At 36.6% G+C, this 26,558-nt stretch overlaps 1 protein-coding gene across 2 annotated transcripts in view; it reads left to right on the top strand.

Annotated features, from left to right (window-relative positions):
* The window catches only part of ZNF800 (zinc finger protein 800), a 50,185-nt gene that overhangs the window by 8,341 nt on the left and 15,286 nt on the right, over window positions 1–26,558 (top strand). The window contains exons 4-6 of one of the 2 annotated variants that reach the window (XM_004008034.6): window positions 8,385–8,528; window positions 10,683–12,375; window positions 13,591–23,847. In XM_004008034.6, the coding sequence (XP_004008083.1) occupies window positions 8,385–8,528; window positions 10,683–12,375; window position 13,591 (1,838 nt within the window). In that variant the 3' untranslated portion in view covers window positions 13,592–23,847. Of the gene's footprint in view, window positions 1–8,384; window positions 8,529–10,682; window positions 12,376–13,590; window positions 23,848–26,558 lie in introns of those variants that run through there. The other variant, XM_042248772.1, reaches the window with a different exon arrangement.

Here is a 26,558-nt window from a genome sequence, read left to right as displayed (position 1 = left end):
TAGTAATCTCTTACCTATCTGGATAATCTCAAGTCTCCTAAGGTAGCTCTTCTTTAGCAGAGAGGTATTTAAGCCTCTGCTGACTGAAACCTTGGGAGGATGAGATGGAAGTTTGGACCACATGACAGGGTCTAAGATACCTTCTCATTCTGAGACTTCTAAGTTTCTCCCAAGCAGCCCCTCAGTAACTAATCTCTTTCTAGGCTGTTTCCATTATGGCTTGGTCATACACATTTCATTTAAAGAGCTATAGTGGTGTTTTGTATCTGACAGGTATTTGAAGATAGAACTTTGAAGTCATGCTTTTCCTCTTGTTAACATTCAGAAGCTCAGCCAGGTTGTGCAGTAATGATGTGTTAGGATATCTCTTTATCTTCAAGCTCAGATAGTTGTCTTCAACTCCTGTATCAGCTCTGTTTAAGGAATTTATGGTCTTCTGCCTATACGGGGCTCTCTATGACCTGGTTTTAATTCCTACCTAAGCTGGACGTTCATAAAGGCTGAGGAAGGAGTTGACTTAACTTTTTTGGTCCACCAGCCTCATGTGTGCTGTACTGACTGGTTGTACTGACTGCTTGACCAGTTTTGACTCATTTTCTTTGCTTCCTACTTCAACTTAAGCTTTGGACTATTTCCCTCACTTTAAATTACAAATACTTCTTGACTTCTAATCTCTACTTTAATCTGCTTGACTTAAAAATTAATCTGAATAGACTTTTCTTTTTGGACTACATGATACATGTGTGTGTGCATGCTAAGTGGCTTCAGTCATGTCCAACTCTTTGCAACCCTATGGACTATAGCCCGCCAGGCTCTGTACATAGAATTTCCCAGGCAAGAATACTGGAGTGGGTTGCCATTTCCTTTTTCAGGGGATCTTCCAATCCAAAAATTGAACCAGTGTCTCCTGCATTGCAGGTAGACTCAACTGAGCCACCTGGGAGTATTTAATATATACCCGTGGCTTAAAAATAATAATACAGAGGTTAAAAGGATATACAGAAATATAGAAATAAGTGTCTTTGCTCAGATAGTACTAATACATGGTTTGTGTCTTCTTCCAGAGAGTCTCTGCCCATATATGAACATATATCCCTTAACTTTTTTCCTGATACAAATGGTAGCTGACTGGGTATTTAGGTATCTTTGGCTTTAAACAGTACATTCTACTGTTGTTTGACATCTGTCCATATATAAATATCCCATATTTTTTAGAAGGCTACCTGTTTTGCACCTACCTACAGCTTTTCTACTCTGAAATCTCTAATGCTTGGGTGACTTGAGACAGGCTCTTAGCTCTGAAGCCAGGATTCAGGTACTACCTGGACTGTGCCCTGCCCCTTGCTTGAGTTTTTTTGTAGTTCTGTCAGTCCTGTAGTTCTGTCAGTCCTTCTAGGATCATGTTGGTGACTTTTTGTCTTCCAATTTTCCCTCCTTTCTATTAACTTAAAAAAAAATTGAAGTTGAAATATAGTTGATTGACATTGTTGTGTTAGTTTCTGGTATACAGCAAAGTGATTCAGTTATATATGTGTGTATCCATATTCTTTATCATATTCCTTTCCAGTTTGATTTATTATAGGATATTGAATATAATTCCCTGTGCTATACAATAGGATCTTGTTTATCTATTCTATATATAATAGTTTGTATCTGCTAGTCCCAAACTCCAAATCCATTCCTCTCTCTGTTAATTTTCAGTTCAGTTCAGTCGCTCAGTCGTGTCCGACTCTTTGCAACCCCATGAATCACAGCATGCCAGGCCTCCCTGTCCATCACCAACTCCCGGAGTGCACTCAGATTCACATCCATCGAGTCAGTGATGCCATCCAGCCATCTCATCCTCTGTTGCCCCCTTCTCCTCCTGCCCCCAATCCCTCCCAGCATCAGAGTCTTTTCCAGTGGGTCAGCTCTTCCCATGAGGTGGCCAAAGTACTGGAGTTTCAGCTTTAGCATCATTCCTTCCAAAGAAATCCCAGGGCTGATCTTCAGAATGGACTCGTTGGATCTCCTTGCAGTCCAAGGGACTCTCAAGAGTCTTCTCCAACTTAGGGAGAAGTAAATTATAGTGAAAAGTGAGAATTGGCTTTGTGTGATTTTCGCTACTGTTATCTAACTAAATTTGTTTGGTCTTTAGTTTCTTAGAGATTTTGTTTGTTTTTTTCACTGCTAAAGTGACATTTCTTTCAGTTAATGTAAACTGTGACTGGATGGTGATGCCTAAGTCCTGATTCTGTAAGCAAAAGCTTGGGATGAAAGTATGACTTACCAGAGGTACATATCTGCTGTATTATATGATGGAACTTTTTGCTTTTAGTTGATACATAGCCATTGTAGGAAATTTAAAATCAGATTGCATATTTTGGGGATAGATAAGAAAAATGTAGCTTTATTTTATTTGCTTTTACATTCATCTTCAAAGCATTTCACCTGAGGCTGTGTTGCTAGGAGAGCAGCCATTCATATTGGTTTGGGAATTTCTCAAGGGCATAGATCATATCCTTCACTTTAGTGTCTTCAGTGAATAATATTATCCCTGGTATTTAATAGGTGTTCAGTAAATATGTGTTAGACTAAACAAATGTTTCACCAGATAGGCACTAAAATAATTTCATTCTGCTTATAAATATATTGTAGCATGTTGCAGTGTTCATAATTAATTTAGTCATTTTTTTTTTAACCAACCCTTGTAGGTAGTGGTTTTAAGAGAACAATTTTGAAGTTTTCTTATATTAAGGATGGATGATCAGTTAGAAATTCCCTTCATACTGGTCTTGGAATTCAGCAGGTGTGACAGGAATTACAGATTTGCTTGCAGTGTTGGGAATGATATTGTGGTTTAACACTCATCCCAAAGAAACTGAGTTCATGTGTGAATCAACAATAAAGCATACAATATACTATTTAAAAACTGTTGCTGCTGCAACTTAAAAGGGTCATTCACCAATATATCAGTATATTAAGGGAGAAAAGGAAAGCTTCTCTTTGGGCTTCCCTGATGGGCTGGGTCTGATGGTAAAACATCTGCCTGCAGTGTGGGACACCTGGGTTCGATCCCTGGGTTGGGAAGATCCCCCTGGAGAAAAATGGCAACCCACTCCAGTACTCTTGCCTGGATATTCCCATGGACAGAGGAGCCTGGTAGGCTATAGTCCATGGGGTCACAAAGAGTCAGGCTGGACTGAGAGACTTCACTTTCACTTTGTCTTAACTAAACAACTTAAGCATATTGCATTAAAAGATGTGGACACTATTTTTGAATATAAACTATGCTACTGTCTCTTCAGAGGCTTGTCTCTTAGCACAGAAGAGTTAGAATTAATATGATGTTATGTCAAGCATCTGACATACAACCTAATGTGAAATTGAATACTGATCCTTTTTGAAAAGAAATTTTTTTAAACCTTTATATCAGTATATACAGTGTATTTTACTTTAATTGATAGCACAGGATTAAACCTTCGATGAGGTTTAACTAAATTTTATTGAGTACCCATTATGTGTGAGAATCTGAAATGTTCATTAATTAATTACAGGCATCAAAAGCCTTCTCTTTGGAGGGCTGGTTTTTCAAAAGATACTGAATTGATGATCTATGTAAACGGTATGTAAGTAGTATGTAGTGACTTCTAAGATGATTTTTTTAAATTTTTATTTTATTTATTTATTTATTTTACTTTACAGTACTGTATTGGTTTTGCCACACATCAACTTGAATCCGCATACATACACATGTTCCCAATCCTGAGCACCCCTCCCCCCCCCCCCCCCCCCCCCCCGCCCATACCATCTCTGTGGGTCATCCCAGTGCACCAGCCCCAAGCATCCTGCACCCTGCACCAAACCTAGACTGGCGATTCATTTCTTATATGATATTATACATGTTTCGGTGCACCATTCTCCCAAATCATCCCACTCTCTCCCTCTCCCACAGAGTCCAAAAGACTGTTGTATATATCTGTGTCTCTTTTGCCGTCTCGCATACAGGGGCATTGTTACCATCTTTCTAAATTCCATATATATGTGTTAGTATACGGTATTGGTGTTTTTCTTTCTGGCATACTTTACTTCACTCTGTATAATCGGCTCGAGTTTCATCCACCTCATTAGAACTGATTCAAATGTATTCTTTTTAATGGCTGAGTAATATTCCATTGTGTATATGTACCACAGCTTTCTTATCCATTCATCTGCTGATGGACATCTAGGTTGCTTCCATGTCCTGGCTATTATAAACAGTGCTGCGAAACGTAAGGTGAGAGAGTTATCAGTATAGGAAAAGGAATAATTAGGAGTAAGGCAGCACGGCTCTCTTTCTCTCAGGATTAAGAGTTGTGGAGGAATTTTTGTTGCTGTCTGGGTGAACTTTGGTTGCTGTCTTGTCTCTTTTTTCAGGTTATAGTAGGTTTTAACTATTGCCAGAGGCACAGTTGGTTGGCTGTGTCAAACTGTTAGTGAGCAAAGCAATCAGAAAATGGTAGCTGATTAGAATAAAGCCATTATGTCCCCGTGGGAAACCAGCAAAACCTTAAATGGTAACTGAAACCAACTTAAGGAATAATTTTTGCCTGTGTTTATGGAATGAGGACAAAGCTTATTTTTCTCATTTGTAATACATGTAAGCAGAATTGGAAAATCACTCAGGTCCCATTTTTTATTTTCTGGTTAACTTTATAGAGACTTTTAAAAAAATTCATAGGGAAGATTTTCTTAAACATGGAGAGAGCTCACCAGTATGTCTAACAAATACCCATCAGGCGTGATCCTGAAAGCTGTGAATACAGTGGTGAACATCAAAGGTATCTTTTCTGTCCTCTTAGAGTTTCCAGTTTAATGAAGATAAAAGTATCTAATCACAAAATAGTGAGATAATATGGTATAGGTGTACAGGGTACTCCAGGAGTATAGGGGAAGAATTCTTAACAGGAAACAGGAGGGGTCTGAGAAGGGTTCCTGGAGGAAATGACATGTAACCTGGAATCTGAAGGATTATTAGAAGTGGGCCAGACGAGGGAAATGGGGAGAATGTTATAGGCAGAGAGAAAGAAACATAGGAGAAGGCCTGAAAAGTGAGAGAATTTGGTGAATCCAAGGACCTGTAAGAAATTTGGTTTGCTTGGATCAATACAACTGTGTGTGTGCGTGCGCATAAGTGGTGTGAGGGTGGTAGAGTGTTTTTTGTGATTTGATAATTAAGATTAATTAGTCAAGGTTGAATCAAATACCTTTTTTTTTGTTATGGTTGATTGAGATAACCTGGTAGATGATATCTGATTTAGGGGCGCAGTCTTTTTTAGTTTTTACAAGTAATGTTTTTTATGTATAACTTCATGTTGTAGTTTCTAGTCATAGCTAAACCTCATTCAGATTATTTCTGTGTCCTTCAATCCTTTTAAACAGTTTAGTATCTTTAAAGGCAGAATTGAATTTGTAGTATGGGTCTAGCTGGTTTTTTAATTTAGGATTAAAATATGCAAAATTTCCCCATGTTTTCTTCTGTCTGGTAATACACCCACCTATACTTACTAAGAATTATATGTAGATCAATTACAGAAATTTATCTAAAGTGTTCTTTATCATCAGCCTACCTCTCATAGTTTGTCAATTACTTATGAGGTTAACTATGAACTAAATATATAAGCAGTTTATTGCCAATATATTTTATAATGTGAAATAGACTAGAGAAGTGTATGTGTGTGTGTGAACTTACTTTTACACAATGAATAATACCCAAGTTATCTTCTGAATCTTTTAAAATATGTTTTCTGGTTTTGTGGTAGTATGATCTCGTGAAATAAACTTTGAATTGGATTTGGGAAGTGGTAGAAATGATTTCATTATATATATATTTTTTAATTCTTCTGGAATTTAGGTTCATATTTTCTTTCATATTCTCCAAAGATAGGTTTGGTTTGTTTCATAAGATGAATAAACCAAAGTGCACACAGCTTTAAGGTCACACAGCTAGATGATATCAGAATTGGAATCTCTGAAGACTTAGTAAAGTTATGATAATGTGGTAATCATTTTGCAATAGAAATTTGAAGGCTAACATCTTCAAAATGATGATAAAATGTAACATGATGAAAATTAAAAATTAAAGGTAAACAAATTGCAAAAGATTGAATCAGAAATGCTTAACTTTTATGGATCCTGTTTCTGCTTTATTGACTATGCCAAAGCCTTTAACTGTGTGGATCACAATAAACTGTGGAAAATTCTGAAAGAGATGGGAATACCAGAGCCCCTGACCTGCCTCTTGAGAAACCTATATGCAAGTCAGGAAGCAACAGTTAGAACTGGACATGGACCAACAGACTGGTTCCAAATAGGAAAAGGAGTATGTCGAGGCTGTATGTTGTCACTCTGCTTAATTAACTTCTATGCAGAGTACATCATGAGAAATGCTGGGCTGGAAGAAGCACAAGCTGGAATCAAGATTGCTGGGAGAAATATTAATAACCTCAGATATGCAAATGACACCACCCTTATGGCAGAAAGTGAAGAGGAACTAAAAAGCCTGTTGATGAAAGTGAAAGTGGAGAGTGAAAAAGTTGGTTTAAAGCTCAACATTCAGAAAACTAAGATCATGACATCTGGTCCCATCACTTCATGGCAAATAGATGGGGAAACAGTGGAAACAGTGTCAAACTTTATTTTTTTGGGCTCCAAAATCACTGCAGATGGTGACTGTAGCCAAGAAATTAAAAGACGCTTACTCCTTGGAAGAAAAGTTATGACCAACCTAGAGAGCATATTGAAAAGCAGAGACATTACTTTGCCGACTAAGGTCCATCTAGTCAAGGCTGTGGTTTTTCCAGTGGTCATGTATGGATGTGAGAGTTGGACTATAAAGAGGGCTGAGCACAGAAGAATTGATGCTTTTGAACTGTGGTGTTGGAGAAGACTCTTGAGAGTCCCTTGGACTGCAAGGAGATCAACCCTGGGATTTCTTTGGAGGGAATGATGCTGAAGCTGAAACTCCAGTACTTTGGCCACCTCATGCGAAGAGTTGACTCACTAGAAAAGACTCTGATACTGGGAGGGATTGGGGGCAGGAGGAGAAGGGGACGACAGAGGATGAGATGGCTGGATGGCATCACTGACTCGAATGGACGTGAGTCTGAGTGAACTCCGAGAGTTGGTGATGGACAGGGAGGCCTGGTGTGCTGTGATTCATGGGGTCGCAAAGAGTCGGACACGACTGAGCAACTGAACTGAACAGTATTAATTATGCCACTGAGATTGTGTTTATTCTCTGGTAGTCCCAAAGCTTAATAGTCACTGTGTACCTGGATAGTCTTCATGGTATTTTTTTAGGACATTTTTTTTTTTTCCTATTTAATTCAATATTATTTTCCTTTTTTGTATTTTTTTGAAGAAACTGAAGGCTCATTAATTAGTGAACAGAGATCAATTTTGTCCATTTACCTGTGTCAACCACCAGTAGGAAGCAGTGACAAAAGAGGTTCTATTTGTGTTTTATTTTAAATACTACAGGGGGGCTTGTTGCTCTTTATTTTCTGCCTGCCTTTTGATCTTCTATCATAATGCTTAGATTCTGTAGATAAGTGGCTTTTCTTCAGTGAATATTTATTCAGTGTTGTTAGAACTGAGAACTTTGTAAATAAGACAGGCTTGGTCTTGGCCACTTTGGAATTTATAGTCTAGTGGCAGACAGGCTTTAAACTAGTAGTTCTGTCACTATTTAATTAATTGCAATTAGGGTGAGTATTTGAGGGAGAAAGGCTTTCAATAAATTTCTAGTGGTACTAAGAGACCTAAGCAAAATTCAAAACCACGGACCAAGGATTCTGTACTGTCCGATAAATGATAATAATCCCATGTTGGCCCAGAACCGCAAGTAGTTTGAGCTGAATTTAAAAAGAAAGGCACAGACAATCTTGTGAGACAGTTTTGACCTTCTTTAAGTAATCAGGGGGAAATGTGTTACTTCATGTTTACTTCGTAGTACAAAAGAGAGCTGGAAGAACAAGCCAAAAACTTGGGTTGAGGTGGATTTAATTCTTCTGTACCACTCCAGGTCTGTTGCATCAGAATCTCCAGGAGTGGGTCATGTACATTTTTATTACCAGGTCATTGTGACGATCAAGCAGATACTAGAACCATTGCCAAGACATCCCAGGAGTTGATTGGCTGCTGAATTAGAAAAAGACCATCAGTTTCAGGTGTCCTAACATCCAAGTGATAACATTTTGCTTAGAATGTAGTTTATAACTTATTTTTGAGTATAGTGTGGTAGATACTGGCAGTGCCTGCATTTTGTTTTAAAGAGTAAAACCACACTTTTGGATTGTCAGCAGTGATTTTCCAGTTTAAAAGTACATGTTAAAGTTACCTTTGTGCTTTCTTTTTTTTCTCAGGAACTAAACAACTTAAGCATATTTTATTAAAAGACGTGGACACTATTTTTGAATGTAAATTATGCCGCAGTCTCTTCAGAGGATTGCCAAATTTAATTACCCATAAAAAATTCTACTGCCCACCAAGTCTGCAGATGGATGACAGTAAGTTTTGTTCATATGTTCATTTATGCGTTTACTATGTGTTCTTATACTGTAGCTGCACATTCACATTAGAGTGGTATCAGTATCTGGTTACAGATGACTTAGTGATGGAGAACAAAATAAAATACTTGACTCAGTGTTATATATTTGGTTTCTTAAAAGAGATAATTTAATATCTATTTTTTAATATCTGTCCCTTGGATTTTGCTAAAGATAAATGAAGTTAGATTTTTACTACATTTATTTGTATTAAAACATTGGATATTGTTTTTGATTGTTTATGTGAACTATACAGTTTATATTCAGGATTTTGAATTAAAATATTGATGCTTGATGGGGGTGTTTGTATTTTTACTTCTTAGCAGCTTGTTACCAGATATGACTCATTGTTTACTTAGATTCTCCTTAAGTAAATGAGAAGGTTGAAATAGAGCAAAGAATGAGTAAATAAATTGATTTTGGAGGTATTGTGGAGAGCATTAAAAAATAATTGATAATCTTTCTAATGTTTTCTGGGTCTTGATTTGAAGATCAGTTTTATTCTCAGTTTTATCAGAAATTGGATTGTGTTGCAAGCTAACCTGAAATCTGAAATAGCTTTATGTAATGAAGGCAGGTAGTAAGGTAATGAAGTTTTTGTGTAACCAAATGTTTGTTAAGTATATTGTCTGTGTATGATTAAGTTGCAGTGTATATAATGATACTGTTTTCTTGCTTTAAAGAGCTAACATAAATTCCTTAACATATTTTATTGAGTCACAGATTACTTTCATTGTTTTTTGTTCAGGGACTTAACTCTGTGGACTTAACAAAATATAGAAGTTATTTTGTCAGTTTGATATTTCAGTTGCATTGTGGACTTTGTGCATTTTTCAACTTAACCTTTTGGGGATGGGAATGGAGTGCAAAACTCCAAATAGCAAAAGTACCACTTTAATTATTAGTATGAAGTGATTTAAAATATAGGAAATAGATGAAACAAAAATTTCATGTTTGTCTTGAAGTTTTTCCTACCCCTGTTAGATCTTACTATACTTCTTTTATCCTTGAGATGTAAATGAAAAGGCAGTCTAGAAATTAGTTTCAAATCTAACCTTGCAATTAAGGAACTAGTAGGAATTTAATTAACTTTCTGGTAGTTATTCTGTGTTAGTTTTTGGTGTGAACTAAAGTTTAGTTGAATTTTAGAGGGAAATAGATGAATGGATTTGCTGGATTACTGTATACTGTTCTGTGATACTTATTCTAGAAATACTTCTGTGAAAGTATTCTTCTTACAGACACTACTTTATCCATTTTAAAAAGAAAGATTAGTAGACCAGAAGAATTATGATAAGTCATTTCTTGATTTCTAAGTGGTTATCAGATTTGATACTGTATTTGTAGCTAGATTTTAGCATTGTATGTAGGAACATAACCAGTGTTAGTCAACTCTGTTACAATAGGAATGTTAGGTTGCCTACAGACAGAGTAATTATATTGCACAAGAAAATAAAACTAGCTCTGTTTTTGGAATTAATTTATAGTTTTTAATCATTGGTTTAATAGAATTGTGCCATGTTAAGACATGTAATAGGACTGAATTTAACCAACACTTCTATACATCATCATTTATGTTTCTAAGTTTTCCTATAAAATCTTTTTCATTTTCCATAGGATGTTCAAATGTCCCCATACAATTAGATTAGATTATTATGGATTAAGTTAATAGGAATGCTGTTATGTTTTCTAAAAAAAAAAAAAAAAAAAAAAAGATTTTTATACTAACATACTTCATGGTATTTTATCCATCTTGGATTATGAGAACTTTTGACTTTCCTTTGCTAGCCTAAAAATATGAAGTATTATTTTTATTGTTTGGGATACCCATCTGCTTAAATATTTTATATTAAGGGCCCTTATATTAAGTAGCTCTTTAGATTGTATCTATTCCTTAACATTTGTGTACCATGATGAAATTTTAAATTAAAGCAAATTTTAATTTAATCAGTACTAGTTTTTTAGCCTCATAAAATACTGAGCAGATAATACTCTTGTAAAAATAAATACAAATTAATAATAAATTTTAAGACAGGTTAATAATACATTTAAAAATATTAGAGGACTAGAGCAGGCTAATTATTTCAGATTAAAATGTTGTTTTTTCCTTAACAGACCTTCCTGATGTAAATGATAAACAAAGCCAAGCCATAAACGACCTCCTAGAAGCCATATATCCAAGTGTGGACAAGCGAGAATACATTATTAAACTAGAACCTATAGAAACTAATCAAAATGCAGTGTTTCAATATATTTCAAGGACTGATAATCCCACTGAAGTCACAGAGTCAAGCAGTACTCCTGAACAGCCTGAAGTTCAAATACAGGAAACTAGCACTGAACAGTCTAAAACAGTTCCAGTTACAGACACAGAGGTGGAAACTGTAGAGCCCCCTCCTGTTGAAATTGTTGCAGATGACATTGCACCTCCATCTGATGAACAACCGCAGGAATCACAGGCTGACTTGGAAACTTCTGACAATTCTGATTTTGGTCACCAGTTGATATGTTGTCTTTGTAGAAAAGATTTCAATTCCAGACGAGGTGTTCGTCGTCACATTCGAAAAGTACACAAGAAAAAGATGGAAGAACTAAAAAAGTACATTGAAACACGAAAGAATCCAAACCAGTCCTCTAAAGGACGCAGTAAGAATGTTCTAGTTCCATTAAGTAGGAGTTGTCCAGTATGTTGTAAATCATTTGCTACAAAAGCGAATGTAAGGAGGCATTTTGATGAAGTTCATAGAGGACTAAGGAGGGATTCAATTACTCCTGATATAGCAACAAAGCCTGGGCAACCTTTGTTCCTGGATTCTGTTTCTCCTAAAAAATCTTTTAAGACTCGAAAACAAAAGTCGTCTTCAAAGGCTGAATACAATTTAACTGCATGCAAATGCCTTCTTTGCAAGAGGAAATATAGTTCACAAATAATGCTTAAAAGACATATGCAAATTGTCCACAAGATAACTCTTTCTGGAACAAACTCTAAAAGAGAGAAAGGCCCCAATAATACTGCCAGCAGTTCAGAAATAAAAGTTAAAGTTGAACCAGCAGATTCTGTAGAATCTTCACCCCCTTCCATTACCCATTCTCCACAGAATGAATTAAAGGGAACAAATCATTCAAATGAAAAAAAGAACACACCGGCAGCACAGAAAAATAAAGTTAAACAAGACTCTGAAAGCCCTAAATCAACTAGTCTGTCTGCTGCAGGTGGCCAGCAAAAAACCAGGAAACCAAAACTTTCAGCTGGCTTTGATTTTAAGCAACTTTACTGTAAACTTTGTAAACGTCAGTTTACTTCGAAACAGAACTTGACTAAACACATTGAATTGCACACAGATGGGAATAACATTTATGTTAAATTCTACAAGTGTCCTCTTTGCACTTACGAAACTCGTCGGAAGCGTGATGTGATACGACATATAACTGTGGTTCATAAAAAGTCATCCCGTTATCTTGGGAAAATAACAGCCAGTTTAGAGATCAGAGCTATAAAAAAGCCCATTGATTTTGTTCTAAATAAAGTGACAAAAAGAGGCCCTTCAAGAGACGAAGCAAAACATAGTGATGCAAAACATGATGGCACTTCTAACTCTCCTAGTAAAAAGTATGAAGTAGCTGATGTTGGTATTGAAGTAAAAGTCACAAAAAACTTTTCTCTTCACAGATGCAATAAATGTGGAAAGGCATTTGCCAAAAAGACTTATCTTGAACATCATAAGAAAACTCATAAGGCAAATGCTTCCAATTCACCTGAAGGAAACAAAACCAAAGGCCGAAGTACAAGATCTAAGGCTCTTGTCTGGTGAGGAACAGTTACAGAGTTTTGCTTTATTTCCCCCCATCGAACTAAAAAAATCATTTGACCATAATTTATAGCTGGTTCCATTTTAACACGTTTGCTTCCATGTATCTTATGGCAGTGGGAACTGCAAGAGTGATGTGCATATTGCATTTACCTCTTCAGTGACCTTTATTCCAGTGGCTTGGGAACAAAAGTTAACTTCAGAACTTAATCTTCCACAGGACAATGCAATATAGTCATAGATAGATGGCACAGGGTCAGTGATTTCCTCTCAATGTTGTAAAATATATACATTAATATTGGCTTATGTTTACAATAGAAGTCTTCTGTTTAACTAACTTTGCACAGGTTTAATTTGATTCAGTGACTTAGTCTACTAATTAATACATTGTGGGAAAGTTAAGTATATTAGAATGAATTTGTGAAGGCGATAATTATAGGAAAAACGTCTTTTGAGGAACTGTAATTATTGTAAAAATTAATCTGTGACGGCTAAATAAAGTGCTGCACTCAGAAAAAATACAACCCCCAAATTGAATTTAGAACAATTAGCATTTATTATTTACATTTAACATAGTGCTTCCAGGCAAAGGGGAAAACTCGATAAACAAAAGTTTGGAGTATTTTCCCTTTTCCTTGGAAGTATGTGTTAGTTACTGTGTTTTAGTTTTGATCTATGGAAAGTGATTGTTTAGGTCCCAGATCCTCTTTATTTTTACCTTTTTGTTTAAATAAACTTTTGGTGATCATTTCAACATAGTTAATATTATTAAGTAGGGTTTTTTTCTTTTTTTTTATGGTTGTGTGTTGAAAAGTAAAATCCCTATTGGGGAAAAAGAAAATAATATTACTTTTTTAGAGGGTTTTGGAACGAATGTAGATTTTTAAAATGCAATATAAAATAAGGTGTAGACTCCCTTTTGTTTTCGTAAATCTCCCTGTATTTTTAAAAGTTTACCTTCAGTACCTGTGTCCTTCATATTAAGGCATTTAATATATTTAATTAGTATTAAAGTAGTTTTGGATTCAGGTTCTAAAGCAGTATACTTAGTTTGAGTGCTGAGTAGGTTAAATGTGGTTTGACTATCACATTTTTTTGTGTGTGTGGAAAACTTGAGATGAAACCATTCTTTAGAAGTCATTTATTGTATAATTCTAAAAATAAGGTTTTATTGGTAAACTCAAAAGTGTTCATTTATTCCCATTTCTCCTCAGATAACTTCAAGTGATGTACGAAAAGGTTTGGAGTTCATTTTTGTGGAAAGACTATAAATTGGTGTTAGAACCACTAAACATCTTCAAATGGTACTATGAGGAAAAAAAGAAAAAGCTTTGATAAATATATGACTGTAACTGCTGTTTTCTGACTAAAATAATAACCATCTAACCACTTGTTTCTAAGGCACTGCCTCTTCCAGCACTTTCAAGTAGCTGTGACATTAAGTACTGTCATCACAGTCCATCAACTAACCACCCTTGTGCATTTGGTCTACGTTTTCTACACAAATGGTGCAAATTTTGTTTTCCAACAGTTTGTTGATTAAAGTGATCAACAACCTGAAGAAAATATCACCACTGGTGATTTTTAATTAACAAAGACTTTATCTTAGCGATTTTAGTTTTGTTCCGCTTCATTTGGCAGAATTTTTATCTGGATTGTACAGATACATAATTTCCTAGTGAGTGTATGTTAGGACCAAAAGATAAATTAATATCAGCACATTATAGATATTTAGCCTGCTAAATATTTGTAATTATTTTTACATCCATTTATTTCTAACTTGTTCTACAGCACTTAAATGTTTGCAGGTTTTATTCTAAAATTTATACTACAGGAAAGTTGCAGTTCATTTTCTCCCATGGATCATCACGTTCTTCATTTGTAAACATCTGAGGTTTTTATGAAAATTAAACATTCCCCTGTATTTCTTTAAATTTCATTCAAAGCACTTTAATGATAGATGCAACTTAAATTTTCAGGTTTTTTTGAAGACTGCACATTTACTGATGTTAATATGAAGGCAGTAGTAAATAGCTTACTGAAATTTTATGGATGCAGACAATCCCTGCACAACCATTTCTTACAATATTAGTTTATTTCTTTAAATATTGCTAAAAAAGGAAGATTGGGGTGTATACCCTGCTTTTTCCCCCTCTCCCAAGTAAAATCTTAGATGACCACTTTAGATAATATTTGATTCCTACTGAAAAATTTAAAAAATAATAAATTTTTGTCCATTTTTGTAATCAAGATTTTAGGGAAAACAGAAGTACGTCTATCTTTAATGAAATATTGGGCAGGTTTTTGTGTATCAGTATTTTGTATTTTTTAGGGAATACTTTATTTTAAAATAATTTTTAGTAATTTTTGTCAAATTATAATTTTTAAAGGTACAGCAGGAGAATATACCGTGTTTTTATATAGTTTCACATGTAAACTTAGGAGGGACCCTGTCCATCTATATACTTTTCATATAAAATTTTAAAATGTTGAAGATCCACAAGGTCATAATAAAATGATTTTATAGCTAGAAAAGCATTTACCCTTCCCAGTGCTTTGCACTAAAATATACTGTGAAAGGAAAGTAGAAAGACTGTAACTTGCTGGAAATGTTCTATATTGAATGTACATGCTCTTGTTGGAAAAATGTACTATATGTGATGGAAATAAACCAGACTCGAAGTTATTTCAGCTAAATGTGCTTCAGCGAAGGTGCATTGGTTGAAACTTACATGTTTTATTATCAAATTTAAATTTATTCAATGACTGAGCGGCTACACTTGAAATTTATCCTGATCGTTTTATTTTTAAGAGTTAGAGTGATAATTTCTCTTTAATTTAAAAACAGATTTACTTTTCCACATATGGAAAATTTGTACTTATAGGTCTAACTTTAATGATTAATAGCATAATATATTTAGGGAACTAAATGTGTAGGTGTTATTTCATTTATAAACCATCTTCATTAGTGGCACATTATTAAACCTGTATGTTTGACTTTTGCAAGGTGTTATCTTTTATGCATCCCTACACACAAGACATTCCAAAGATATTTTTCCAGACTTAACTGCCTATAACAAATGGAAAGATAATGAGGATTCCTAAAAACCTTGGGGTAGCTCTTTGCTGCAACTTACCATGTGTATGCCAGCCTTTTCCTTTCTACTTTACTTCTTAAATTCTGTAGGGAAGAAAGAGAAATAGCCTGATGCTTGTGGAGCCCAATTGCAGCAATCCCCTTCCTCCACTCAGTTGCTTTCACAGGACCATTCACATAGTTTGTCTCCTCTGTCATAACATTAGGGCCACAGAGCAGGAATTTAGGAGGGAGCATCAGGGTTCCAAGGGCTATAAAAAGATCTCATCGGGGTCATAGCGTTTAAAAAAAAAGGCCGCTATGTCAGGGCTTGTTCAGATTAGAAGGGCCTGGGGAGATTAAGAATATTTTATCATAATAGCTAAATTAATGGATCATGGGAGACATAGGAGTTAGAGAACTCGGACCAGTTAAGAAGAGTAGAATGAACATGTAAGAAGTGATTAGAAAGTCTTTGTTCTTTGTATTCCTTTCTGATCTTCATCCTTAACTTTTTGATTTTATTTTGACTCTTGGGCTTTGTCATCTCAAGAGGATGAGGCTTTTGAGAAATGGCCTAAGAAGTTTGTGCCAGAAGCTTTTTGCATGTAGGCTGTATAAGCAAGTATTTGTAGCATTTTTTGTTGTGGAGTGAGGGGCAGCAGTGGTTAATCAGGTAAAGAACTATCAAGAATGCCTTACTTTAAGATCTATCTCTGGGTACAAATTTTATCTACCTTTGCTGTTGTTTGATCAACAGTTTTTCTATAGAATTCAACTTCTTTCCTGAAGATGTCTTTTACTCCTAAATCATATTGGTGGAAGAGGAAAAACAATAAAAGGTATGGCTTGACATCAACTTTTTAAGTTTGTAAAGTGCAAGTGAGAACTGGATGAGTATGGCTCACACTAAGCAGGTAGTTTTATTTTTATTTTTTTGACCATGCCTTGCTGCTTGTGGGATTTTAGTTCCCTGACCAGGTTTCAAACCTGGGCCCTTAGCAGTAAGAGTGTGGAGTCCTAACCATTAGATTGCCATGGAATTCCCTAAGCAGGTGTTGATTGTTTAACATTGCAGATACACTTTGAATGTACAGTAACCATTTTTGGGGTTCATGTTCCTTTCCCCCTGCTTTCTCCCTGCTTCAAGAACAGAACCTTTTTAAACAGTGTATACATTCTTAAAGAATAATAAATTATCCATCCTTAATTTTTAGCCTAGTTTTATTTTTATATACACACACAAAGATAGGATTTTGCTCATATATATATATGTATACACACATATATAAATTTTGGCTCATATAGATATACCCCCATATATATAAAATTTGGCTTATGTATATATACGCACAATACGCAACAAATTTTCAGTTGGCACCTTGCTTGTATTGTTGAAAAGTACCTTTAGGAATGTGTGTTTGTTACATTGCTTTATGGTCAGAGAGCCTATGGATGCAGTAATGGGGGAGTTGTATGGTTTTGCTATGGGTTTGAGCTTGTGGGTATAGAGAGAGAACTCCCAGTAGTTGTTAATGGCAAATAGATAATGGAGATACAGGCCCAAGTAAGTATTATTTCCTGCTATGAAGTTACAAAAGATGTCTTCAAATGGCATGACCACTGAGAAAGATTTGAAGTGCTTCTGTAACTGCAGAAATTAGGTCTCCAGATTTCCTGTAGTGGCCTAGGGAAATAATCTAGGTCCTTAGGAGTTTTAGAATTTACTTTTCTAACAGAATCTTTAGATTACCAGGGTTATGATTCAGACAGGGTATCATAGTTGACCTCTGGCTGAGCTGTAAGATATGGGCAGTGTGAAGTTGTCTGTGCTGTTAGGCAAAATCCTTTTCTATTTTGTGGTATTCTTTCTGTCTTCTCTGACTTTCAAAGCTAATGGAAACCTCAAGATGGAAGAGGAGTTAAGTGTCAGCAGTCTTAAGATTGGCTAGTAGTTGTTTGGTTTCTAAGGCATTTGGCCCATGACAGAATTGTAGGAAAAAATGTGTTTCATTTAAACTGGGCTTCCCTGGTGTCTCAGCATTAAAGAATCTACCTGCCAGTGCCGGAGAGGCTTTTTGATCCCTTGGTCAGGAAGATCCCTTGGAGGAGGAAATTACAAACCCAGCAGTATTCTTGCCTGGGAAATCCATGGATAGAGACCTGGTGGGCTACAGTCTGCGGAGTCACAAAGAGTTGGACACGATTCAGCAACTAAACAAGAACAATTACTTTGGCTTTTCTAACTTTCCAGATTCTTTCCTCTTCTCGCTTATAATTTGTTTCTGCACTCTTTTCCTTTGACCTCTGTTGTGAGCTTCTCAGTTAAGTTCAGTTGCTCAGTTGTGTCCAACTCTGCAACCCCATGAACTACTGCAGCACACCAGGTTTCCCTGTCCATCACCAACTGCCAGAACCTACTCAAACTCACGTCCATTGCATCAGTGATGCCATACAACCATATCATCCTCTGTCGTCCCCTTCTCCTCCCACCTTCCATCTTCCCCAGCATCAGGGTCTTTTCAAATGAGTCAGTTCTTTGTATCAGCTGGCCAAAATATGGGAGTTTCAGTTTCAACATCAGTCCTTCCAAATTTAGGATGGACTGGTTGGATCTTCTTGCATTCCAAGGGACTTTCAAGAGTCTTCTCCAACACCACAGTTTAAGAGCATCAGTTCTTCGGTGCATAGCTTTCGTTAGCGTCCAACTCTCACATCCGTATGTGACTATTGGAAAAACCATAGCCTTGACTAGACGGACCTTTGTTGGCAAGTAATGTCTCTGCTGTTTAATGCTGTCTATGTTGGTCATAACTTTTCTTCCAAGGAGGAAGCATCTTTTAATTTCATGGGTGGAGTCACCATCTGCAGTGATTTTGGAGCCCCCCAAAATAAAGGCTGACACTCTTTCCACTGTTTTCCCATCTGTATCCCATGAAGTGATGGGACCAGATGCCATGATTTTAGTTTTTTGAATGTTGACTTTTAAGCCAACTTTTTCACTCTCCTCTTTTTTATCAAGAGGCTCTTTAGTTCTTCACTTTCTGCCATAAGGGTGGTGTCATCTGCATATCTGAAGTTAATGATATTTCTCCCGGCAATCTTGATTCCAGCTTATGCTTCATCCAGCCTGGCATTTCACATGATATACTCCGCATATAAGTTAAATAAGCAGGGTGACAAAATACAGCCTTGATGTACTCCTTTTCTGATTTGGAACCGGTCTTTGGTTCCATTTCCAGTTCTAACTTGCTTCTTGACCTGCATATAGATTTCTCAGGAGGCAGGTCAGCTGGTCTGGTATTCCCATCTCTTGAAGAATTCTCAACAGTTTGTTGTGATCCAGTGTTCTTGCCTGGAGAATCCCAGGGACGGGGGAGCCTGGTGGGCTGCCATCTATGGGGTCGCACAGAGTCTGACATGACTGAAGTGACTTAGCAGCAGCAGATGGTTTTCTGAAACTCTCTTGCTTTTTCGATGATCCAGCAGATGCTGGCAATTTGATCTCTGGTTCCTCTGCCTTTTCCAAATCCAGCTTGAACATCTGGAAATTCGTGGTTCATGTACTGTGGACTTCTGGTTTGGAGAATTTTGAGCATTACTTTGCTAGTGTGTGAGAAGAGTGTAATTGTGTGGTAGTTTGAGCATTCTTTGGCATTGCCTTTCTTAGGGATTGAAATAGAAACTGACCTTTTCCAGTCCTGTGGCCACTGCTGAGTTTTCCAAATTTGCTGGCATATTGAGTGCAGCACTTTCACAGCATTATCTTTTGGGATTTGAAATAGCTCCACTGGAATTCCATCACCTCCACTAGCTTTGTTCATAGTGATGCTTCCTAAGGTCCACTTGGCTTTGCATTCCAGGATGTCTGGTTCTAGGTGAGTGATCACATGATCATGGTTATCTGGGTCATGAAATATTCTTACCACCTCTTAATATCTTATGCTTCTGTTAGGTCCATGCCATTTCTGTCCTTTATTGTGCCCATCTTTGCATGAAGTTTTCCCTTTGTATTTCTAATTTTCTTGAAGAGATCTCTAGTCTTTCCCATTCTATTGTTTTCCTCTATTTCTTTGCATTGAACACTGAGGAAGGCTTTCTTACCTCTCCTTGCTCTTCTTTGGAACTCTGCATTCAAATGGGTATATCTTTCCTTTTCTTCTTTGCCTGTCACTTCTCTTGTTTTCTCAGCTATTTGCAAGGCCTCCTCAGACAACCATTTTGCCATTTTGCATTTCTTTTTCTTGGGGATGGTCATGATCACTGCCTCCTATACTATGTTCGAACCTCTGTCCATAGTTCTTCAGGCACTCTGTCTATCAGATCTAATCCCTTGAATCTGTTTGTCACTTCCACTGTATTATCGTAAGGGATTTGATTTAGGTCATACTTGAATGGTCTAGTGGTTTTCCCTACTTTCTTCAATTTAAATCTGAATTTGGCAATAAGGAGTTCACTGTGAGCCACAGTCTGCTCCTGATCTTGTTTTTGCTGACTGTATGGAGCTTCTCCATCTTTGGCTGCAAAGAATATAATCAGTCTGATTTCAGTGTTGACCATCTGGTGATGTCCATGTGTCTTCTCTTGTGTTGTTGGAAGGGGGTGTTTGCTATGACTAGTGCATTCTCTTGGCAAAACTCTGTTAGCCTTTGCCCTGCTTCATTCTGTACTCCAAGGCCAAATCTGCCTGTTACTCCAGGTGTTTCTTGACTTCCTTCTTTTGCATTCTAGTCCCCTATAATGAGAAGGGCATCTTTTTTGGGTGTTAGTTCTAGAAGGTCTTGTAGGTCTTCATAGAACTGTTCAGCGTCTTCAGCATTACTGGTTGGGGTATAGACTGAGCTGAGCTTTTAGCTCTTATCTTTTCTTTTTTCTCTTCTGGTTAATTAACAGATCATTAGTACCAAGATTGCTAAAACATATTTTTAAGAAGGTAAAAGGGTGGAAAGAGAGCTCATTTCTTCCTGAATCTTTATCAATCTCTACTCAATTTGCCAGGTTTATTATTTTTCAAGCTTCTTTCTCTGCATATATTCACCACTCTCATGCCACAAACGGAGGGGAATTTATTGAATACTGAAGATGCATCTGCTTCACACTTGGAGGTTTTACTGCCTGTGCATGCTCAGCAGAATTAATTTGCTTGACTGTGTATTTTTAACTACATCTTGATAATTTTGTTTAGTGTCTTATACGTTTTCATATATACCCAGGCACTATAAGTACATGTTTGATGTTACAGTAAGTAGTAACCTTTTCCATCTAAATTGTGCTGTCATATACTTTGAGACGTTTGGGTCTTAATCTCCTAAACTTTTATCTCAGTATTGATAGATTTGATTTATTTTAGAAAGTGCCGCCAGCACTAAAATGAGAGTTTATAGTAATAAGGAGAATTTCTTAGTATTAGCCGATAGTAATTAGCACTCATGGAGTGCTTACTATATACCAAGTACTTTGCTAATCTTTTACATACCTGATGCCTCTAATCCACCAACAACTCTATGAAGTAAGAACTATTCCTTTATTATCCCCACTTTACAGAATAGAAAATAGAAGCTTAGAGAAGTTCAGTGGTTTAGGTTTATTCAAGTTCACATAGCTAGTAAACAGAATTAAGACTTGACTCTAAGTATGACTACAAATGGGGTTGCCTTGATCAGTGCACCTTATACTTGCAGATTTTATTGTTTGCAAAGTATGACTGCATTACTTGTTGGCAGCTTGGTGTTACAGTCTGGAGGTAGATTCACTGGTGAAATTTTTGGAGCCACAAATTAATTATGTGATATTGTGCAAGCTAAGTTATTTAAACATTCTACATCCTAGTTAGCCTCATTTATAAATTTACAGTAATATTTCTTACCTGATAGAGTTGTTCTTAGAAGAAAACCAAAGATCCGTGTAAAACACTTAGGATGGTCCTTGTCATGTTACAGTAATTGTTAGATATGATTGCCATAAGTAATCATAGTATAAATGTGGGATTTCACAGTATATATGTGGGATTTTTTTTATTACCTTGTAAAGTTAAGTTTAAATGAAAATGTTTCCTTAGAAGAGAGTTCATTGCTATATATTAGATTTTAGCTGCTGCTTTTGTGTTTAATTGGTAAATGACAACCAACTATGTTATTACTTGCTACCAGTTTTCTTCTAATCTGATGTTACTGGCTTATCATTCCTACTCCTGTGTCTTTCATTTATCTTGAAAAAGGTATTGGTAGTTTTAAACACATTCATTGTTAAGTTAGGCTTGTTTTTATCATTACTCCTTAGAACAACCCATCTGTCCTAAAATTCTCATTAGTATCTGTTATATCACACAATATTTTGGTTTTGGGCATGTGTGAAATATTGACATAGAGCGAATATTGAGTAACATAGTTGAAACATTATGAACTAATTATTTAAAAGCAAGTATTTAGTTGTAGAAAGAGTGGATTCTTCAGGAGAGCATGATTTGGGCTAAGTCAGGAATTGCTTTGGTGAATGTGTCGTGAAGAGATAAGTAACGGTACTTTTCACAGGTCTTGCCAGTGATAGTCATTAGTGGCAGTATTCCACATTTCAGCTGAGGCCCAAGCACTGTTATATTATCTGCTGAGAGATTTCAGTTGCATATTTGCCTGTTATTGATCATGTTTTTTTAACTATAAGATGACAATTTTAGAAATTTTTGTGTATGGGGATAATCGCAACACCAGAGAACCTTTGTCCCTCAGTTTGGATAAACTCTTATTTGAACTACAGATCAAGTGCTAGGGTTACCATTCTTGGGTTGCCTGGCTTCATGACTCTGACAGTCAAATTCTTCCGTCAGGTATCTGAGCATATTCCTGGTATACAAAACATTGTAATGTTTAAGCAGTAGAATGATGTGGTTGAAAAACATAGCCAAACCCAAACAAACAACCCCACTTTGAATGCTTGAGTAACTTGCAGCCTGGGTGTCCTGCTCTATGTAATCAGGTAACACTTTCTGTGTAAGAGTGTGTACTAATGTTATTTTCAGAGGAGAAATTATTATACCAGGGTGAAGCCTAAATGCATAGAACTCTTTTTACAACTCAGGTTTTGAATGTTAGTTAATTCCTTCTATCTGTGGAATTATCTTGAAAAGAAATTAGCTCTGAGAAATGGAACTGTGGCTTTTAGACAGAGTTTCTTTCTAAGCTGTGCAAAAATAATATTTTTAAAAAGTTGAGACTCTTCTTGGCTATATCGATGGTTTGATAGATCTAAATTCCGAAGTACCTGGTTGTGTCTGGTAGTTTTTATTTTGGATGAGAAGAAAAAGTGAGGAATACTCCTAAGAAAAAAAAATAGCCAAATACTAGGAACATTGTGTGAACAAGTGATTGAATTATATGAAAAAAAATAACTTTCAGAGGAGAAGAGTTTTTTGTAGTATTCTTGGGGTTTTGACATATAAATTGTTAGGATCATTCTATATAAGCTTCTGTAGGAGAGTGGCCATGCCATTTTCATGCCTTTTGTTCTTCAGATTATTTACTGAATTCCTTGGAATCCAGCATTTGGACAGTCATAGATGTTTGAGACTTTCTGAGCTTCATTCTTCTTTCCTTTGATGGGCTATTGGGATTGTCTAGAGTTAGGCATGAATGCACTTAGTGAAATTTGTGAGTCATCTTCAGTATTTATATCCCCAAGTTAAACTTTCCTCACCACGTTTTCATAATTTTCCAATTTATCCTTTCTTTGCCTGGCTGTCTTGACTTAACTACCTGTTGTTCCTTATAAGTGGACAAAATCACTTATTTGCCTTGAAATCTGGATACATAAAAAAACACCAGAGGAAGAAACTTTTAAAGGAGATGGTTTTGTTGCCTTTATCTGCCCTGGATCTCTTTTCAGTTTCTAACTGTATAATTGTAATGATATGAATTATTAATCTGTAAGGTTTAAGATACTTCTTTGAAGGTCATTTCTTCCTCAGACAGTTAACTGGAGCTAAAGAACACAATGTCTTCAAACCATAGATTCTGCAAGATGGAAGTGAGGCCCAGCCACCACTCAGTTTGCCAGGTCATCTGATTGCACATATGTGAATCTATGTGCACCCTTTATAAAGCATCATGCTACTCTTTTTATTGTTGCAAGCAGAGTTTTAAAATTGATCCATAGCTGGTAAAGAGAGGTTTCTTTGAGAGCATTGTTGGGATAAGAGAGAAATGGCTCGGCCTTAGGAAAGTCTAGGAATAATCATACAGACTGGCTTCACCATGTAGATTTCAACTAAGTACTAGAGAAACCAGGAAAAAGTAATGCAACTCTAGTGCCTGGGTGTTACTCTCTTAGCAGCAGGAGTATGGCTTCTCGGCTGCTATTAGCCCTTCTCAGACTGTGCTTTTACCTTAAAAAAAAAAACAAACAACCTTTTACCTCATTTGACATCTTAGTGTGGTACATAACTGCCTCGTTACTTCTGCTGCTTGTCTTCTCTGTGTTTTTCAGCTACTTTCCCTCTCCATATAGCTTGAATTTAGCCTGCTAAAAGAGACAATCTGATTGGTTCCATTAGCTGCATTCTTGTTGGGCAAATCTCCCATGCCAGGCCTCTTTGTGGGTTGTTGGCCATACTTTGGCTGTTCCTGGAAATGTTGGTCCTGCTGTTGGTGATTGTGATAGCAGAGTCAGTGCCATAAAACATGGCCCTGGACCCAGTGAAAGGGAGTTTTTGGTGCCAGTCTTCTAAAAGAGGGATCAGTATTTCACTTTCAGAATGTTATAACCTTTCCAGTCTACATGATTTTCTTCCACTTTAAAGGTGATAGAATTGAAGGTAACCTCTGGTCTTGACTGTTTGTTAGTATAGCATCAACAATCCTTTGCATGCTGAGAAAAATGTGAGAAATGTTCTCTGATCAGCACCTGCAGTTCCTTTCCTGAACCAGTGCTGTTTCCATCTTTGGCTTTGTAGATTCAGAGACAGCCTGGAGTTTCTACTCAAAAAGAGCCATTCCACTTCCTGTAACAGCATATTAGGCTGTTCTGTCAGTTGCTGCGATTTTCCAGACACCCACAATTATGCTGCACAATTTGAGTTGGTGATTTAGTGAATCCTTAAAGTACTGCTTCTGCTCTTCTTGTATTTTCCACATTTGGGCATACTCTGCAATAGCTGCTTTATATCGTCTCATTCATTCCTTCAACGACAGGCACTACTGAGTGTCATCATGTGTCTGGCACCATTTCCTTCTGGGAAAACAGAATTGCACAGTGGTTAAAGCATGGACTTTCAAGAATCAGGCATACTCATACTGGAGTTCAAGCTATGTCTCCTTTGCTTACTAACTGTAGTTTGGGCAAGTTACTTAGTTTTCCTAAGCTTCAGTTTTTTTGTCTGTAAAATGATGGTATTAGAAACTATGGTGTATATAGGTTTGTTGTGGGAATTTATAAAAGTTTAATGACATATGTAGTATACTTAGCACAATGCCTGGCTCATGAGCTCAATAAATATATGTTAATTCGGTTACAGTGATCACTACAATTGCTGTGAGTTTGCTGCCAAAATACTTCCCAGCACTTGGCAAATAGTTTCTGTTATCTTACTTTGCCATTTGATATTTGTTGCCTTTTCGTTGGTGTTAATCCGACCGTTCAAGAAAAAGTCAGATGTAACGTCTGTGATAAAGTCAAGATGGACAGGGGTTTATTAAGTTAGAGCATATTATTTTATGGGTGGCTTATTTTTGGCAGCACCTTTTGCTACTTGTTCAAGAAATTGTTAAACTTTTGGATATAATTTTGCTTCTTTGTGATTGATATCTTATAGAACAAAGCATAATTTTTAGTAGCAAAACTCAGAACAGCTTTCAGTTTTATTATTTATTGTAAACATTAGGCTACGGGTACAAGAACATATTCTGAGTTTACAAGTAAGAATTACATCTTGTCTTTGTATCACTGATGCCTCCCAGTGTGCCTGGCATATAATTGGTGCTAAGAGAATGTTGAAGGAAGGAAAGAAAGAAAGCAGGAACATTACATCATCAGGCTTATTTTAGTCCACAATATGTCTTTGCTTATAAGTTTATTTTCCTGTTACCTCATCTTCTAATCTATATAGCTTCTCTACCTGTGTATTTCTCTTTGTTTCTGATACTGATGGCTTCTGTTTCCTGACTCTTTTATTTGACCCTCCTAACTTCTGCTGTTGCTACTAAGTAATGGTGACAGGTTCCGTTTCATGGGAATGCTGTATTGACGGTGTACCCTAGTTCAGTTCAGTTGCTCAGTTGTGTCCGACTGTTTGCGATCCCATGAATCACAGCACACCAGGCCTCCCTGTCCATCACCAACTCCCGGAGTTCACTCAGACTCACGTCCATCGAGTCAGTGATGCCATCTAGCCATCTCATCCTCTGTCGTCCCCTTCTCCTCCTGCCCCTAATCCCTCCCAGCATCAGAGTCTTTTCCAATGAGTCAGCTCTTCCCATGAGATGGCCAAAGTACTGGAGTTTCAGCTTTAGTATCATTCCTTCCAAAGAAATCCCAGGGCTGATCTCCTTCAGAATGGATTGCTTGGATCTCCTTGCAGTCCAAGGGACTCTCATGAGTCTTCTCCAATACCACAGTTCAAAAGCATCAATTCTTCGGTGCTCAGCCTTCTTCACAGTCCAACTCTCACATCCATACATGCCACAGGAAAAACCATAGCCTTGACTAGACAGACCTTAGTCAGCAAAGTAATGTCTCTGCTTTTGAATATGCTATCTAGGTTGGTCATAACTATTCTTCCAAGGAGTAAGCGTCTTTTAATTTCGTGGCTAGTGTACCCTAAAGATAGTCTATAACCAGTTCCACACTGTATGGACATACATTTAGTGACTTGATAATTTTTTTTTTAAGATTTGCCTTTGTTTAATTCATGTCTATGGAATTCTGTGAAATGCAATTCACATTTCACTTTTATATTCCACTCCCAAATGTAAACAAAGTATACAGTTGTTGATTGCTTCTCCTTTTATTTTTGTTATCTTAGGAATTAGAATTAGTTACTTCAGTTACCCGATTCTCACATCTCTTCTTCAGAACTTTTACCTTGCTCTTAAAGCCTTCAGCCCTATTTTTCTTCCT

This window comes from Ovis aries, chromosome 4 (assembly GCF_016772045.2).
Source record: "Ovis aries strain OAR_USU_Benz2616 breed Rambouillet chromosome 4, ARS-UI_Ramb_v3.0, whole genome shotgun sequence".
NCBI classification, from domain to species: domain Eukaryota; kingdom Metazoa; phylum Chordata; class Mammalia; order Artiodactyla; family Bovidae; genus Ovis; species Ovis aries.
Note: the sequence above shows the minus strand (reverse complement) of the source record. Positions and strands in the feature narration are given on the sequence as shown.